This window comes from Neofelis nebulosa, chromosome 6, assembly GCF_028018385.1.
Source record: "Neofelis nebulosa isolate mNeoNeb1 chromosome 6, mNeoNeb1.pri, whole genome shotgun sequence".
Lineage (NCBI taxonomy): Eukaryota > Metazoa > Chordata > Mammalia > Carnivora > Felidae > Neofelis > Neofelis nebulosa.
Window position 1 is genome coordinate 14,441,394 of NC_080787.1, and position 16,943 is coordinate 14,458,336.

The window sequence follows — 16,943 nt, forward strand, 5'->3', positions numbered from 1 at the left end:
CTCCAGGCTCTGAGCTGTCAGCACAGAGCCCGACGTGGGGCTCAAACTCACAGACCAAGAGATCATGACCTGAGCCAAAGTCAGCCGCTTAACCGACTGAGCCACCCAGGCGCCCCCAGCAAGTGTTTCTTAATGCAACTTGTATCAGATACTCTTGCAGCTCCCTCTTCCATTTTCCATGGCCTATTTTCTTCCCCAAACCTTCCTTCTCCTTTAGCATCAAAACTGGTTCCGTTGGTCCCATCTATGAATGGTGTCTAAGACTTGGCCCTAGATTTCTCCGTTATTTGACTTATTTACACAACCCTTGCCATGATTAAGTCTCAATCTCATTCTAATTTGTACTATTTCAAACTTCTTTTGGCCTCATGTCTTATGATGATATGCCTGAAAACTAGGCATTGGTCATTCAACAATTGACCAATGTCAGGTACTTTTTAGAGATCATGGGCTCTAAAAGAGGTGAAAATAGAGGTTTGCAGGGCACCTGGGTGGTTCAGTCGGTTAAGCATTCGACTCTTGATCTTGACTCAGGTCATGATCTCATGGTTTGTGAGTTTGAGCCCCACATCGGGCTCTGCACTGACAGCGTGGAGCCTGCTTGGGATTCTCTCTCTCCCTCTCCCTCTGCTCCTCCCCTCCTCACTTTTTCTCTCTCTGTCAAAATAAAGAAATAAACATTAAAAAAAAAAAAGAAAAAGAAAATAGAGGTTTACTTCTCGGAGATCTCAGTGCGAAAAGAACCAGAGATGTTCAAAATTAATAAAATGTAAAAAAAAAAACACAAGCAATGTAATAACTGACAGAGCACCCCACAAGATAATATAAATGAAATTATTAACAAATAAATGTGAGCAACTCTTAGGGGTGGAGGTAAGGAATGTCTGATATACAGAAACGTTTTTTAATACAGAAATATTTTATGCTTCTCTTATCCCAAGTATCCATAATGAAGTTTCTCCTTTTAATCAGCTCTAAAATCAGGAGGTAAAACTGGTCCCTCCTAACCACAGTACAAAGCAGATGGCACATGCTGAGATAAAACACAAAGAAATTAAGTTAGAGCTAAAGCACCACAGAAGCAAAGATGAAAAACAAAAAGAAAAAAAAAACCCAATCCCCATAATAGCAACTCTGCAGGCAGCCAGAGTCAGGAAGGCATAAAAGGAAAAGGACAGTCTCCTCCCAGATAGTGGAATAAAGATTCTGCACTTAAGGAAACACTGAGCAAGGACACTGGCAGTCGCCTCCTGAAGCAGGGTCCCACCAGCTCACAACCTACTCCATCTCGTCCCAAGGCTGCATTCAGTGACACCACATGAATCGGCTACTTGAGAAATCAACCACGGTAAAGTATTTACACCACAGAAAGCGGCAAACACTGTAAATCAGAGCCTCCCCCACCCCCACCAAAAAACCGTTTGCCAACACATCCCTGAACATTGTCCACCTTGAGAGTAAAAACATAGACGTAGAGACCCTACCTCAGCATAGTCAAGTGTGGGGCACACAGCGGGCAACCGAAGAACAGAACTTAGCATGAGAAGAGATGTCATGTCATGTCATGTCATGTCACTACAATAGTGACAGTTGTAGCCACATTTGCTGACCAGCCTTTTCTACCTCCTGAACATCCTGCATACAGACAGGTACTTACATCTGAAGTAATCCTCTCATGTCTCCCACGGGTATACATCTTCTAAAGAGTGTTTGCTATTTGATTATATATTCTAGTTTATTGTTGGTTAATTGCTTCTTGTACATATGTCTGGGATCATCAACTCCAGTGAGAGCTCTCCTAGAAGACAGGCTGTTTCTTCTGCTCAGAACCACGGCATGTGTATGTATGAGTACGTAGTTTTGGATCTGCCCACCATACTTCTAAGCACCCCTGGCTATGCCAGTCATATGGGATGCACTCAGTACATTCCTGACCACCCAGCAGATGGAAATTTTTTCCTTTATAAATACAAAGGGTCACGGGGGGAAAAAAAACCAAAACATAGAACAGATATCTACTAATTTAAACCAATTCCTTCTCTTGAACAGAACCCCCCCCCCTTCTCCCATCAGCCATTCTTTTAAAGAATAAATAAAATGGAAAGCACTGCTAGGTAGAATCTGACATGATTAAAGCCTGGAGAAAAGTCCATCAATACAGGAGGTACCCACAGTAGCAATTTAGTACCATGTGTTTATGTAACGTTTGCTTTGGGGCACAGCTATTTTTTACACAGGTACTTGAGCTTGTTCTACACCTTTTAAATATTATTCTGGTGGGGCGCCTGGGTGGCTCAGTCGGTTGAGTGTCTGACTTTCAATTTTGGCTCAGATAATGACCCCAGAGTTGTGGGATCAAGCCTTATGTCGGGCCCCATGCTGAGCGTGGAGCCTGGTTGAGATATATTCCCTCCCTCCCTCTCTCTCTCTCTGCTCCTCTCCCCACCCTGACTCATTCTTTCTCTTTCTGTCTCTCAAATAATAATAATAATAAAAAAATACATACACTGTTCTGGTTAATTAAAGGACACTCGTCAAAGAAGTTATGCCATTGTCTTCTTGGTAAAGCATTAAGAGCAAATAACTATTCTGAGGCAAAAAGACAAATCTATCCAAATTTGACAGTCCCCTCAGCTTTATATTTCTGTGTTAACGAAAGGAGCTGAATAAGTTAACAAGGAGTTAACATTCAAAGGAGCAGTGACTCAGTTTCTCACACTGGTGACGGAGACAGGACTAAAGAGATTTATCGCTTGCAAACAGTACACGCAAGCCTTCTATAGAAATTCACGAAGGACATTTGAATGAGAAGAAAAGGTATATTTATACTTCTGGGCCTGAATATATAGAGAATACCTAAATGATTTGGTTTTTCTCTGCCTTCTTCATTTTTGTTTTATGGCAGAGACCTCTCAGCTCAAATGCACACTTTCTGCTCTCTCAACTGGGTATTAATTTGGTTAGAATTGCTAGAGATAAGCCTCTGGGATTGTTACATTTGTGTGAGAACCAGATGACTCTGAGCAAATATTACTTCTGCTTTTGAGAGTTATTTATAGCTGTATGTTTTTTATTTTTTATTTTTATTTTTTTTTTTTATTGTAATATTTGCTTTATTGTCGTGGTCTGGAACTGAGCCCATAATATCTCCTAGGTATTCCTATATAGTACTTTTGCTATCACGGTATCTGGGTGCAATTTTTTTTTTTTTTAATTTTTTAGCTGTATGTTTTTTAAAAACACATTGAAGTCAATAGGTTAGAACCATGAACAAACAGCTAATCTACGCATGGTTTTGATCTGAAAGATTTCCAACTTATATCCAAATGATGCAGAAGAAGAGACTTAACAGGTGTAATAGGGCAGGGCAATTTCACAAGGAGCTAAGTGAGCAGAGGGGAGGGTCACAGGACATAATGTGGGGATAGTCATCAAGGACCTGATTCTAAAGGATGACGATAAGGCCTAAGCATGCTGAGAAGCCACTGGAGGGGCTTTTTTTTTTTTTTCAGTAGTATAACACAAATACGATGTGCACATAAGCTGTCTATTCACGTTAGCCACTAGGCGGCCTGGCATTGGGAGCGCTGAGTCTGATGGCCGGCTGGGCCGTGCTTTCCACAATGGCTCTATGGTTCTTAGACATTGTAAGCAATCTCTGCACAGTAAGATTTGTTGCACATCCGCAGCTCTTCACGCTCCTTGACGCTGTGGACGAGGAACTTCTGGAAGCCACCAGGCAGCACGTGCTTTGTTTTCTTGCTGCTCCCGTAAGCAACGCCGGGCATCAAGATCCGGCCCTTGAATCTTCTGCGCGCCATATTGTCAGTGCCTCTGGGTTTCCGCCAGTGGCGCTTAATTTCGATATATTGGTCTGACTGGTGCCTGATGAACTTCTTGGTCCTCTTTTTCACAATCTTGGGCTTCACCAGAGGTCTGAGGGCGGCCACGATGCCGAACAGGAGATGGCCGCCACCCCCACGGGCAGTGCCGAGGAAGAGAGGGCAGTGCCACTGTGATGAGGGGAGAGCCGTGACACGATGACCACTCTCAGAAGACTACTCTGGCTACCGTAGGGAGTAGAGCTGGTGGCGGCACAGGGTGACGACAGAGAGCAGCAATCTAATCCGAGATGACGCGCTGGATTCTAGGTGAGAAGTGGAAGTACTGATAATTTGGAGCATATTTTGAAGGTGAAACCGTCAAGCTTTCCTAGTGAGGAGGCAGTTGGATGCAGTCATCCCAAGCTGACAACCACTGATCTAGAAAGCTTTCTGAAACTTCGTATTTGTTGAATAAATGAATGAAGCAACGTAACAGAAGTGTAAGAAATGCTATCTGTAGATCAATTCCCCGTGGTAATAAAGGATAATTGACGGTCTACAGAGCAAGGTTCTGTCTTACTCAGCCCTGCATTCAGATATTTCCAGAGAACAGGAATAACCACTCAGAGAGACTATTGCACAGGGTTTCTTGGACTCTCAGGGAGAAGAGCATCCCCCAGCAGAACAGGGATTCCCACCCGCAAGTCTGGCCAGATTACACTGAAAAGGTATCTGAGCACAGCACGGCATCTCCCCTAACGACTGTGCTTCGGCCCAGCTCCTAGAAGAGCAGCTACAGGTAAACATCCACAGAGGCTAAGAGAGGAATTTTTATTTTTTAAGAATTAGAATTTCAGGGGCACCTGAGTGGCTCCGATGGTTAAATGTCCAACTCTTGATCTCGGCTCAGGTCACGGTCACGCAGTCCGTGGGATCGAGCCCCCCTCGGCACTGAAAGTGCGGAGCCTGCTTGGGATTCTCTTTCCCTCTTTCTCTGCACCTTCCCTGCTCACATGCGTGTGTGCACACACTCTCTCTCTCAGAATAAATAAACGTTTTTAAAAAAGAATGATTACAATTCCAATATGCTATTAAGAGCACAATTTTGCTTCCTATCCGTCAGGTAACAGAGTGTACCACAAATGGGTTTTTTCCTAGAGGAAAAACCACTAAAGGGGAGTCACATATTAGCAATCCTAACCCCACGCCAAAGAGGAACCGACTGATGGACACCAGTTGGAAGCCAAATCATGTCCGTGAACAAGAGCTTCTCCCCCTCACGCCTGACTCCACCCCGTTGACCTGAGAGGAGCCTGAAGGGAGGGGAGCTGTACGGGGTTAATGCGAAATTTTTAAAAACACTTTTGATTACTATTAGAGTGAATTCGATTCTAACTCCTGGCTCTTGGCCTAGGAGATACAGTTATCGTGGAGATAAACAAAATGCGCACATCCAAAAAAACGTAAGATTTCATTTCTTCCCCCTTCAAATTGCCATTCCAAAGCTGGAGGAAAATGCACTAATGCGTATTCAGCTAATTTTTTCTGCATCCGCGGTGACGAAAGCTTCATGTAGCTCTGAGATGGGGGAAAAGTTCAGGAATCTAGAAAAAGAGAGCCCAGGGGCCTGTACACGGGCTAGGGGTATTCCCAACACTTTACCATGAACGTGATTTAGCAGTCATTAAACGTAACATACATCAGAGACAGACAAATTCACCAACTGGAGCCAGGATTTACTTAAGAAAATTCACACTGATCACTGAAGTAAAGTTGCATGACTGTTTGGTCTTAAGACTGCTTGTTCATAGAAATTAGGCAAGGCAGGAAATGCTATGTAAAGCTATCTCTACTTCTGTATTCTGACAATTCTTGAGAAATAGAAACATTTTAAGAGAATAAAACTGCCTTGAGCCCTAAGGAGCATGTCTGACCCCAGCGACTGTTTTCAGTTTTCAAACCCTGATCTCGAGATCCACTGGAAGCCATCAGTATCACATAGGTAGAGCTTGGTTTTTATTCTGTTGTAAATTCTCTTAACTAACATAAGTGGGTTTTCTGCCATCCTCTGCCAGTGTGAAACTGTGCCAGAAAAGACATCCCATGATTTCATATTATGGTAGGAAACATCATACAGCCAAGCTAATTTATCAGCTGAAATAAACCAAACTGGTTTAACTTTCATGACCCTCTGCATTTTTAATTATGCCAAAGTTAATTTGCTTTCTGATATCTCAAAGAACAAAGGTCTTCTGTAGACAGTTAAAATGCAATTAAACTGATCAGAATTAACATCTGCCGTAGTAAATAAAGTGAAAGAGACGTGGCCTTTAGCAGCCCTCTGTCAAGATTGCTGAGGAGAACCAACAGAATTTCAGACCTGGAAACAACTTCTGAGGTTATCCAGTCTGACGCTCTTACATTATGACCCACACAAGCTAGGAGCGTGCATAACCCGCAGTTCATGAGTATATGCTGGGATCCGGCCTTTTTTCCTCCTAGAATACCATTCTCTATGTAAACGCATAACCATGCTGTTAAATAGATTTCCATTTCCACTATGAGCATGGGAACGTTTTCTCTTTAGAGCAGCCACTTGGCACGCTCTGGGTCAGCAAGTCATGATCTCCTTGGAGGTGCTGGAGAAGGTGGGTTCATGATTCAAGTAACAGCACACTGTATGATGGTGCCATACGATGCTTTAGAATCTAGGACAATGTGGATGGAAACATGCTGAAAAAGATACGGGTTAAGATGAAAAGAGGACAATAGTCGTATTATTGTGCTATACCCTCAGTCCAAGGTAAGATCTGGATTCCAGAAGATGCTCTTTTCGTTTGGTTTAGAAACCTGGGACAAAGGTAAGATGGGGTGGCAATAGTGACGAATAACAAAAACCACAACAACAATTTACTGAGCACACACAGTGACAGACACACAACACTGACTCATTCTTCACAACACTCCAGCTGTTACAGGTGCGGGTGGAAGTGCACACAGGGAGAGGCAAGACGTCATACTGTGCCTGTCACTTGGGGCCCCTTTCAAAAAATCACCCTATCTGGTGATAAGGGTCTCTTCTTACGGACACTTTAGTTTTTCAGAGGAAAGCTGAACCCCCTAGAGGGCGCTGTTTGAGATTTAGAACTGACCCGCAAGAAAGAGTTGATGGTAAAGGAGAGGAAGCAGAACGCTGGGGAGAAAATGTTACCATCTGGAGGCACAGGGTAGCTTTGTAAGGAAACCCTAGACTTAGTCATACATTTACCACAAAACACCAAAAAGCAGGCTCAAAGGGAGAACAGGTGTGCACACGCACGCACATGCATGATAAGAATGGGCTTAGGGTCAGAAACTATGAAAAGTAAGATGACTAATAAGAGACGGGAGCTGTTGAAAAATAAAACTGAAGGTTTTGGAAGGTCGTGGAAGTATTGCACAGCCCTAACAAAAACAAAACAAACAAAAAACACCAGGGCGCCTGGGTGGCTCAGTCGTCGGGCATCCGACTTGGGCTCAGGTCACAATCTCGTGGTTTGTGGGTTCGAGCCCCGCGTCGGGCTCTGCGCTGACAGCTCAGAGCCTGGAGCCTGCTTCGGATTCTGCGTCTCCCTCTCTCTCTGCCCCTGCCCCATTTGTGCTCTGTCTCTCTCAAAAATAAAAAAATAAAAAAAACATTAAAAAATAATTTTAAAAAAATGCCAAGAGAAACCAAATAACTACACACAGAGCCCTGGTGACATAAAACCTTAAATGATTAAACACAAAGGAGGGGCGGGGAGCATTACACCAAAGACAAATAAAGGAGCGAGATGAAACTCAAAGAGCCCCATCTTCAATGTTGAGACTTTTGTTGCATTGTGGAAAGGAGGCTTGTGAAAAATGCTGAGAACAGATGGGCTTTGGAGAAAGACGGGGCCGCGGCTTACAGCAGCATCGGGAAGTGACCCTGGCACACAAGAGATTCTCAGTCCACAAAAACGTAGATATTAAATACGTGAGTGAAGGCAGTAGGATTAACAGATAACAGGAAAATAAATTCCTATTTTACTTTTTCCAACAGAGAACAGTGTGCCGCTGGCACCATTTCTAAGAGTTTCCAGCCACTCTGAAAATACAAATAGCCAAGAACAGACCAATCAACCACGAGGGAATTGAAGCAACGTGCAATTACAATAAGTAAAAAGGGGTCACAAAAAATAGGAAGAGTGCTTAAGGACTAGAGATGGAAAATCTTAATCCAATTTAAAAAAATATTCTGAAAACGTAGACTCCAGACAAGCAGACTCGAGAGACAAAATTCTAGCATTAATCATCAGGCACGTGCTTTGAGGACCAGTAGAAAGTACAACAGTGATCACTAACACATGCCAAACTTAGTATTCTCTTTTTTTTGTTAATATTGGAAGACTGACACGGAAAGGGAAAGCCACAAACACAGTAGTAGCCAACAGAAAGTCACAGATGGAAGGAAAGTGGATTCATCGAATAACCCATCTATGCCAAATGCTGTTTCTCTGCTTTATGTATACAGTGATGATTTAGGCTTGTTCCTATTCAAAATATTTTTTTCCCCACAAAGACTCAGATGAAAACAAAGCTATAAAAGGCAAGTTAACCATATATGTAACATAAAGCAGAAGACAATTAAAACACGGGATGACAGACTAAAAACTGAGTACTTGGTAGGCAATAAGCATGGGGCAAAACTAATGGAAACGTGTATAACTAAGAGACAAGGCCACCACTAACCTGAGTCTTTTTCCAGAGCAATGGCAGTCTCTACACCTCTGAGAGCCCAGTCAGTGAGTTTTACTTTCCACAAGTTAGCCCTTTAGATCATTCACATCAGTATTTAAAGCATCCCAAGACCCCCTTGTAAACAGTTCCACATAAAATATTTTCGTGGCATAGACCCCAAAGTGACCTAGCTGGTAAGTCTTGAGTCCGAGGTAGATATGAAGTCTACTGAGTAAAAACAAGATATACAATTTAGATAAAGATTATCCCAATCAAGTAAATTCCCTTCCATAACACTGTATTGATTTAAACTTACTCTTACTTGGAATGCCTTTCTCTAATAACTCTGTATCATGGATGGATAAAGAAAAAGTGCATGAATTGATACTAGGGCAACTGGGTGGCTCAGTCAGTTAAGCATCTGTCCAACTTTGGCTCAAGTCACGATCTCATGGCTCATGAGTTCGAGCTCCACGTCAGGCTCTGTGCTAACAGTGCAGAGCCTGCTTGGGATTCTCTGTGCCTCCTCCACTCATTCTGTCTCTCAAAATAAATAAACTTTAAAATAAATAAATAAATAATAAATAAATAAATAAATAAATAAATAAATAAATAAATAAAAACTGCCTTCCCAAATCACCTCAGATCAAAATGTCTCTGGACTTTGGTTTCCTTTCTTATAAAACAAGGGAGTTGAACCAAACTCCCAGATTTAACATACTTCCAAATGTAATTGTGGTTCCATACTTTATGATAGTAAAAATATACAATTAAATTTATATTTAAATGACAGAGCTTGGGCAGTTCCTCAAACACCAAATACAGAATTCAGCACATGACCAAGCAATTCCACTTCTAAGTATACACCCATAAGAACTGAAAGCTAGGACTCAAAAAGATACTTGGTCCCCAGTGTTCCCTGTAGCATTATTCACAGCAGGCAAAAGGTAAAAACGATCCAAGTGTCCTATAACAGATGAATGGATAAACAAAATGTGTGATATCCATACAGTGGCATATTATTCAGCCATAAAAAGTGCTGATACACAGCACCATGTTTTGAACCTTCAAAACATTATACTAAGGGAAGTAAGCCAGACCCAAAAGGAATATAGTGTATGATTCCACTTAAATGAAATATCTACACTAGGCAAGTTTACAGAACAGCAAGCAGATTACAAGTTACCAAGGGCCGGGGAAAAAAGGGAAATGCGAAGTTATTATTTAATGACTACAGTTTCTGCTTGGGGTGATAAATACACGGTAGTGATGGTTACACAACACTGTGTGTGTTCCTAATGCCACTGAATTGTACACCTAAAATGGATGAAATGGTAAGTTTTATGTTTTGCAGATACATATTACCCTAGTAAAAAATTATGCAATTAACACAACACACAATCTATAGATGAGGAGGCTTAGACACAGTCTATGTGATGCTGGGCAAGTCTCAACCTCTCCAGTTTTCACTCTCTTCATCTACAAAGTAGGAATAATAAAATCCATTATCAATTCGTGGGATGGGTAATGGGACATCCACCTGGAACTTGTGAGAAAAAATAAATTCCATGTATGAGTAAAACTGCTTGATCAATTTATAATGCATCAAAGCAAAGGTATGCAAGACTACCTATAAACTGGCTCTAAGGCCTCCCCAACTTGACTGTAACTGGACCGAATATATTAACACACCTGATGAATAAATAAGCCAATCAGAAGTAGGGCTGAACACTACAAGAACATCAAAAAGTCCCAATCACAAAGTAAAGTGTGAGTACATCTATCCAAGCTTTCTGGGGGAGAACGAGAGTCCTGGCCGATGGTTTTCCATGTGGACCTCTCCCACAGCAAGGCTTTTCCTACCACAAGTATGGATGTAGCACTTAAGAGCGTATTGCTCAGTGAAAGATGCCAATCTGAGAAGGCTACATATTGCATGATTCTAACTGTAGGACATTCCAGAAAAGGCAAAACTATGGGCACATTAAAAAGATCAGTGGTGGGGCGCCTGGGTGGCGCAGTCGGTTAAGCTTCCGACTTCAGCCAGGTCACGATCTCGCGGTCCGTGAGTTCGAGCCCCGCGTCAGGCTCTGGGCTGATGGCTAGGAGCCTGGAGCCTGTTTCCGATTCTGTGTCTCCCTCTCTCTCTGCCCCTCCCCCGTTCATGCTCTGTCTCTCTCTGTCCCAAAAATAAATAAATGTTGAAAAAGTGAAAAAAAAAAAAGATCAGTGGCAGCCAGTGGGTAGTGGGAAAAGATGAGTAAGTGGAGTCTAGAGGAATTTTAGGGCAGTGAAACGCTGTGTATGATACTGTAATGGCACATGTGTGTCATTAATTTGTCCGAACTCAAGAATGTATGTACACACACACACACACACACACACACCATGTGGCCAATTAACTTCACATGTTCTAATCCCACTAACAACAAGATAATCGTATTCTCTATTTCATTTTTTTTTTAATTTTTTTTTTTAACGTTTATTTATTTTTGAGACAGAGAGAGACAGAGCATGAACAGGGGAGGGTCAGAGAGAGAGGGAGACACAGAATCCAAAACAGGCTCCAGGCTCTGAGCTGTCAGCACAGAGCCCGACGCGGGGCTCGAACTCACAGACCGCGAGATCATGACCTGAGCCCAAGTCAGACGCTTAACCGACTGAGCCACCCAGGCGCCCCTATTCTCTATTTCAATATGGGGATATTTCCTAGAGAATGTGAAGATTATCCCATTTGGGGAATAAGACGAGAACACTGCATATGCATCAATGTAAAAGGTGCCCTTCTGAAATTATTAGTATTTTTATTATCAACAGCTGTTGACATTTTGAACACGGAGACGAAGTACTCAAGGAAGTGCTTTACATGTTTTAATTCATTTAGTCCTCATCCCAACCACATGGGAGGGGAACCAACATCATCCGCATGTTGCAGCCGAGGAAATCCAGGTACACAAATTAAGTATCTTGTCCAAGGTCACGCAGCTGGTAAGCCGTAGGGCCTGCGTTCCCAGCCGAGGCTCTTAGCCACTATGTTTTAAATACACTAAAAGCTTATATTCATCAGTGAGAACCAACTCACACAAAGTTTTAATTCCTAGTACTCTTAGAATTTGTCTCATGAATTACAAAACGACACTTCAGCTAGTAAGTAGTCTGTAAAATGTAAACAATGAGGAATGAGGCCTGCCCCTGACAGATGGGGCCGCAGGCAGGTGAGGAGGAGGTCCAGGGCAGGAGAAAGTGCGTATAGGCCAAGGGCATACCAACAATGGGCAGAGCCCCGGTTACTGAGTAGGACTAGTGAGACTGACAGAGCTCACCAGTTAAGAAGACTGAAAATGCAGTCTAACTTCTTTGACTTTCTCCAGGTGAGAGCCCTTAAATCACTGCACTGGCTACAGCCACATCCATGTGTGGGGTGAATAGTTGGAATGTCTGTGTTCCCACAGTAATTTATAACAGAGGATACTGGGATAAAGTGGGAGAATGGCAGGCCAGGTGTTTGACATTATCATCTCTGGCCATCACACCCAATAAGCACCCCGGGCTGTATTAATCAGCCAGCATGGCTAGATCTGAGATGTAAAGTACCCCATCATTAATTCTCCATCTGGCTGAGAATCCACACAGGACTGATTCACGGGGCTGTGTCTTCATGAATCAAACCTAAAATTCACCTGACTTTGCTGGTTCAGATTCCACATTCAACAACATCTGAACTATTTCCTCACCCGTTATCTGCATCTTCCTATGAGGCAAAAATGTAATTCAAGTAATCTAGTCCAAAAATTGTTTTAGTAATTTCCATTTTAATACTTCAGCCTTAAAAATGTAGTTAAATGATCTGCCCAGGAGAGATGAATCTGCTTTTGGCTTGCTAAAAAAAAAAAAAAATTAGCCTATGAAACTGGCCAAACCTTGGTCCTAGGTAGTGAGAGCCATCCCATGACTCCCCCGCTGATCTACTCTTGTCCCCTCATGTTCTGCATGGTCTTCTTTTCTCATGTAAGAATCATCTGTCAGGGTGACTGCAAAAACTATATGAGGTAAAGGTAATTGTGTTTATCAAACTTACTGGCACCAGAGACATAAACGTACCTCTTTCCCCCTACCCTCACCTCTAAACTTTACTGACACAGATTTAAAAGTTATCAATAGAAAACTGTATGTTCATGCTGTATGAGAGTTTATCTGGGGTACTCAGTGAGACCCAAAAGCAATTTTCTCCTATTTCTCAGATACGGAAAAACAGACCATTTAGTTCAAGAATGTACAGGGTGTCGGGGCACCTGGGTGGCTCAGTCAGTTGAGTGACTGACTTCGGCTCATGTCATGATCTCGTGGTTCGTGAGCTCGAGCCCCACGTAGAGCTCTGTGCTGACAGCTCAGAGCCTGAAACCTGCTTCAGATTCTGTGTCTCCCTCTCTCTCTGCCCCTCCCCGCTCGTGCTCCATCTCTCAAAAATAAACGATAAAAAAATTTTTTTTTAAATGTACAGGGTGTGACAGCAGGGAAAGGGCTCCTTAAAAAAGATCTGCAAGAAGCCAAAAGGAGAATGAATGAATGAATCCTACAGGTAAAAAGACAGTACAAAGAAAAAAGCCCTATCAATTACCCCAAGGCCAAAGTGAGAAAGAAAACGAGTCTGATGCATTGTAGATCGCATGGGAAGGACACACTCAGCCAACACTATGATTACTAGTATCAAAGGAATGAATGGTGAGTATCACAAGCAGCAGTAAAAATGTTTGGGTTGATTCATGTTTTGAAGTGATCTTCAGGAGGGGTAAATGGGTGGTAAAACCCATTTTAAGGAACATGTTCTTTTGTGAAACTATCCCAGCTCTTGTAGAACCTCTCTTCACGTGAGCCAAATTAAAAATATAAAGCAACCAAAATAAGGAAGCTTCTAGTTCCTGCTCGTCCGCATTTTTTCTGCCTCTGGCTGAGAAAGCTGAAATTTTGTGTTGCAATTACAGTTTTTCCCCTTTTGGCGTGTCCTTGTGGCTCTGTTGACAGCCCACAGCCGCCCCGACCTTACACGATGGTTTCAGGTTAGTGCGCAGATGACATATTGTAAAGCCACAACCCACCATCGGGACAGACAGGAGCATGCATACATACCTCGTTCAAATTTTAACCGTTGATAAAGCTGAAACTGGTCCACAGGTACCAAGCAGGCAATCTGAAACCAGAGATATTAAAGAGATGAGGTCTCTGTCATCAGTGGAGCCCAGAATTCCAGCCTTCTAGGACCTCTCCTCATCTGGCTGACTTTATACCAGTGGATCTCCGACTGCTTTTTCTCCCCACAGTTCACATGGTAACACAAAGAGCAATTCCGACATCTGCCCCGGTCCTCTGCCACGGATGGGAGTCGCTACTCAAAGCACCCATGACCGGACCCACCAGTCAGCTTCCGTTCTTCCGTCAAGAGCTACTAAGACCAGACAACCAAGCTTTTGGACCACCTCAATTATTTGTGTACGTATACAAAAGATGCTCCTTTCCCCTCCACATTCACTTAAGAAATGTTTAAAAGATTATAGTCCTAGGGGCGCCTGGGTGGCTCAGTCGGTTAAGCGGCCAGCTTCAGCTCAGGTCACGATCTCGAGGTCCGTGAGTTCGAGCCCCGCGTCGGGCTCTGTGCTGACAGCTCAGAGCCTGGAGCCTGTTTCAGATTCTGTGTCTCCCTCTCTCTGACCCTCCCCCGTTCATGCTCTGTCTCTCTCTGTCTCAAAAATAAATAAATGTTTAAAAAAAAAAAAAAAAAGATTATAGTCCTAGCTTTAGAACTCCTAAAAACTAGGATCAGGTAGGTAGTGCCTCAGGAATTATAAAAACCTCATTAGTTTCCTGGGGAATAGAACCTTTGAAGCAATATAAAAATCATTCCTTCAGGCAAAAATCACTTCATGGGGCCCTTGGTTTCATTGATTGCCATCCATGCTGTGGCAGAAAATGCTAAAGGGGAGCCTGGGTGGTTCAGTTGGTTGAGCATCCAACTTCAGCTCAGGTCGTGATCTCACAGTTCATGAGTTCAAGCCCCACATGAAGCTTGCTGCTGTCAGCACAGAGCCCGCTTCTGATCTTCTGTCTCCCTCTCTCTGCCCCTCCCCCGCTCATGCTCGCTCGCTCTCTCTCTCTCTCTCTCCCAAAAATAAACATGTTTAAAAAAGGAAAGAAAATGCTAAAGATGCTAAAATGCTACAGCTATTTCTTGTGGCTAGACTCCTCCATTTCCATTTCAGATGGCAATATGAACTCAAAGGTTTACTGGTAAATGACAATGATTCATACCTGGCCAAATGACATTTCAGATTAATCTTCTTAAATTGCATTTCAAAGTCAGATGCAGGAAAAGCCAAATGCTCTTAAACTGGCATTCTAAAAATAATAGTTCCATTGACGTCAACTCTATTGACGTTGCTTAAAAGATATATAACTGAGGGGCGCCTGGGTGGCTCAGTCGGTTAAGCGGCCGACTTCAGCTCAGGTCATGATCTCGTGGTCCGTGAGGGCTGTGAGTTCAAGTCCCGCGTCAGGCTCTGTGCTGACAGCTCAGAGCCTGGAGCCTGTTTCAGATTCTGTGTCTCCCTCTCTCTGACCCTCCCCTGTTCATGCTCTGTCTCTCTGTGTCTCAAAGATAAATAAATGTTTAAAAAAAAAAAAAAAGATACATAACTGAGAAAACCAAAAGATGTGATACTAGGCTTCTAAACATTTGGCAAGTTGATACAGGACACAGTCTTAGCCTTAGCAATTCTGACTCTAACATACTGCATATTCTTTGGTATAAAATATATCTAGATGGATATTCATTAGTTCAACTAATGAAAGGAAGGCTGCGTTAAGAAAACAAGAGTGAATGGGGCGCCTGGGTGGCTCAGTCGTTTAAGCGTCCGACTTCAGCTCAGGTCACGATCTCACAGACTGTGAGTTCGAGCCCCGCGTCGGGCTCTGGGCTGACGGCTCAGAGCCTGGAGCCTGCTTCCGGTTCTGTGTCTCCCTCTCTCTCTGCCCCTCCCCCGTTCATGCTCTGTCTCTCTCTGTCTCAAAAATAAATGTAAAAAAAAAAAAATTAAAAAAAAAAAGAAAAAAAAGAAAACAAGAGTGAAAAAAAAAATGAGGCAGTTTAAAATTGTACATAACAAATATTTTTGAAAAGGTATCCAGAATCTAATCCTCCTTCTCACACACAAAAAATCAATTTGTTTACTTTGCAAATGAATTAAACTAAGTTAGCTAAAATCTATGAAGGACCACGAAACAGGCAAGTTCAGTCTTCTCCATCCCAAGTATGGTAAAACATTAATTTAATTTAATTACAGAATTTTTTTCTCCAGCTAGGGGGGAAGGTTGCATTTGCATCTGCCACCTTAAATAAAGCTCCTGAGAAATCACTGTAAAAAAAATTATGGTTAATTTTATATGATGGGTGTTAGACTTTTACTACATTGGAAGCCAGTTTTGTTTCCTCTGTTAGAATACATACCACTTGGGCATCTTTCCTAAAAGACAAAGGTGTCTCAAAAACAAAAAACAAAAAAACAAAAAAACAAAAAAAAACCCTCTGAACTGGGGACAGAAGACATAAGCAGCCAAAGGCATGAGAGGCATTCAGGAATCTGAATTTAGTTCCTTAGTTGTTGATTCATTGTAGGCAGAGGACAAATAATCTAATATTACTTCAACTTCGGGCCAAGGTGACTTGGAGATGCTGTCATCTGGACCCAACAGACCTCGGTGAGGATCTGTGTCTCTATTTTCAACCCCCACCCCCAAAAAAGATCTCATTCTATGGGACAGTCCTGTACTCAATTCACCTCCATCTAAAATAGTTTCTGGACTGATGAAGAACTTCTTCAAACCCCTCAAAGTCAACTCTTAAAAATTGTTTGTTTGTTTGTTTGTTTGTTTTTCAATGACATGCAATTTATGTAACAGCTAAGGTCAAATACAGTTTCTGGAAGACAAAGCAAACAGGAGATGAAGTATTTTAGACACAGATGAAATGCTAATGAAAAAGTGACACAAATTAATGCAGTAAAAAGTCAACAACAGGAGAGATGGATGTTTAATTTTAAATTAGAAAAATAAATGTCATCAGGGGACACATTACTGCCAACGGGGAAGTCAGAGGTCTCTAATTTGTTTTTGGGTTTTTTTTTTGGTTACTTACTCTACTTTAAATCTATTTATCATTTTTCAGAGATCAAAGATTTTTATGGAATTAAGCCTTAGTAAGGCAAATCTAATTTTTTTCTATTGAAATTTGTGATTAAAAAAAAAAAAGTTAGTTCCATCACACCGTTCTCTTCCCAGTCCCCCACCACTTAGAGTTGCACTTTCTCCATATTCTGCTCCATGATCCAG

The 16,943-nt window shown here is 42.3% G+C and overlaps 1 protein-coding gene across 3 annotated transcripts in view; it reads right to left on the reverse strand.

Moving 5' to 3' along the window:
* The window catches only part of RNF144B (ring finger protein 144B), a 185,678-nt gene that overhangs the window by 15,582 nt on the left and 153,153 nt on the right, over positions 1 to 16,943 (reverse strand). For all 3 annotated transcript variants that reach the window (XM_058732882.1, XM_058732883.1, XM_058732881.1), the window contains exon 4: positions 13,692 to 13,752. In XM_058732882.1, the coding sequence (XP_058588865.1) occupies positions 13,692 to 13,752 (61 nt within the window). The remainder of the gene's footprint in view (positions 1 to 13,691; positions 13,753 to 16,943) is intronic.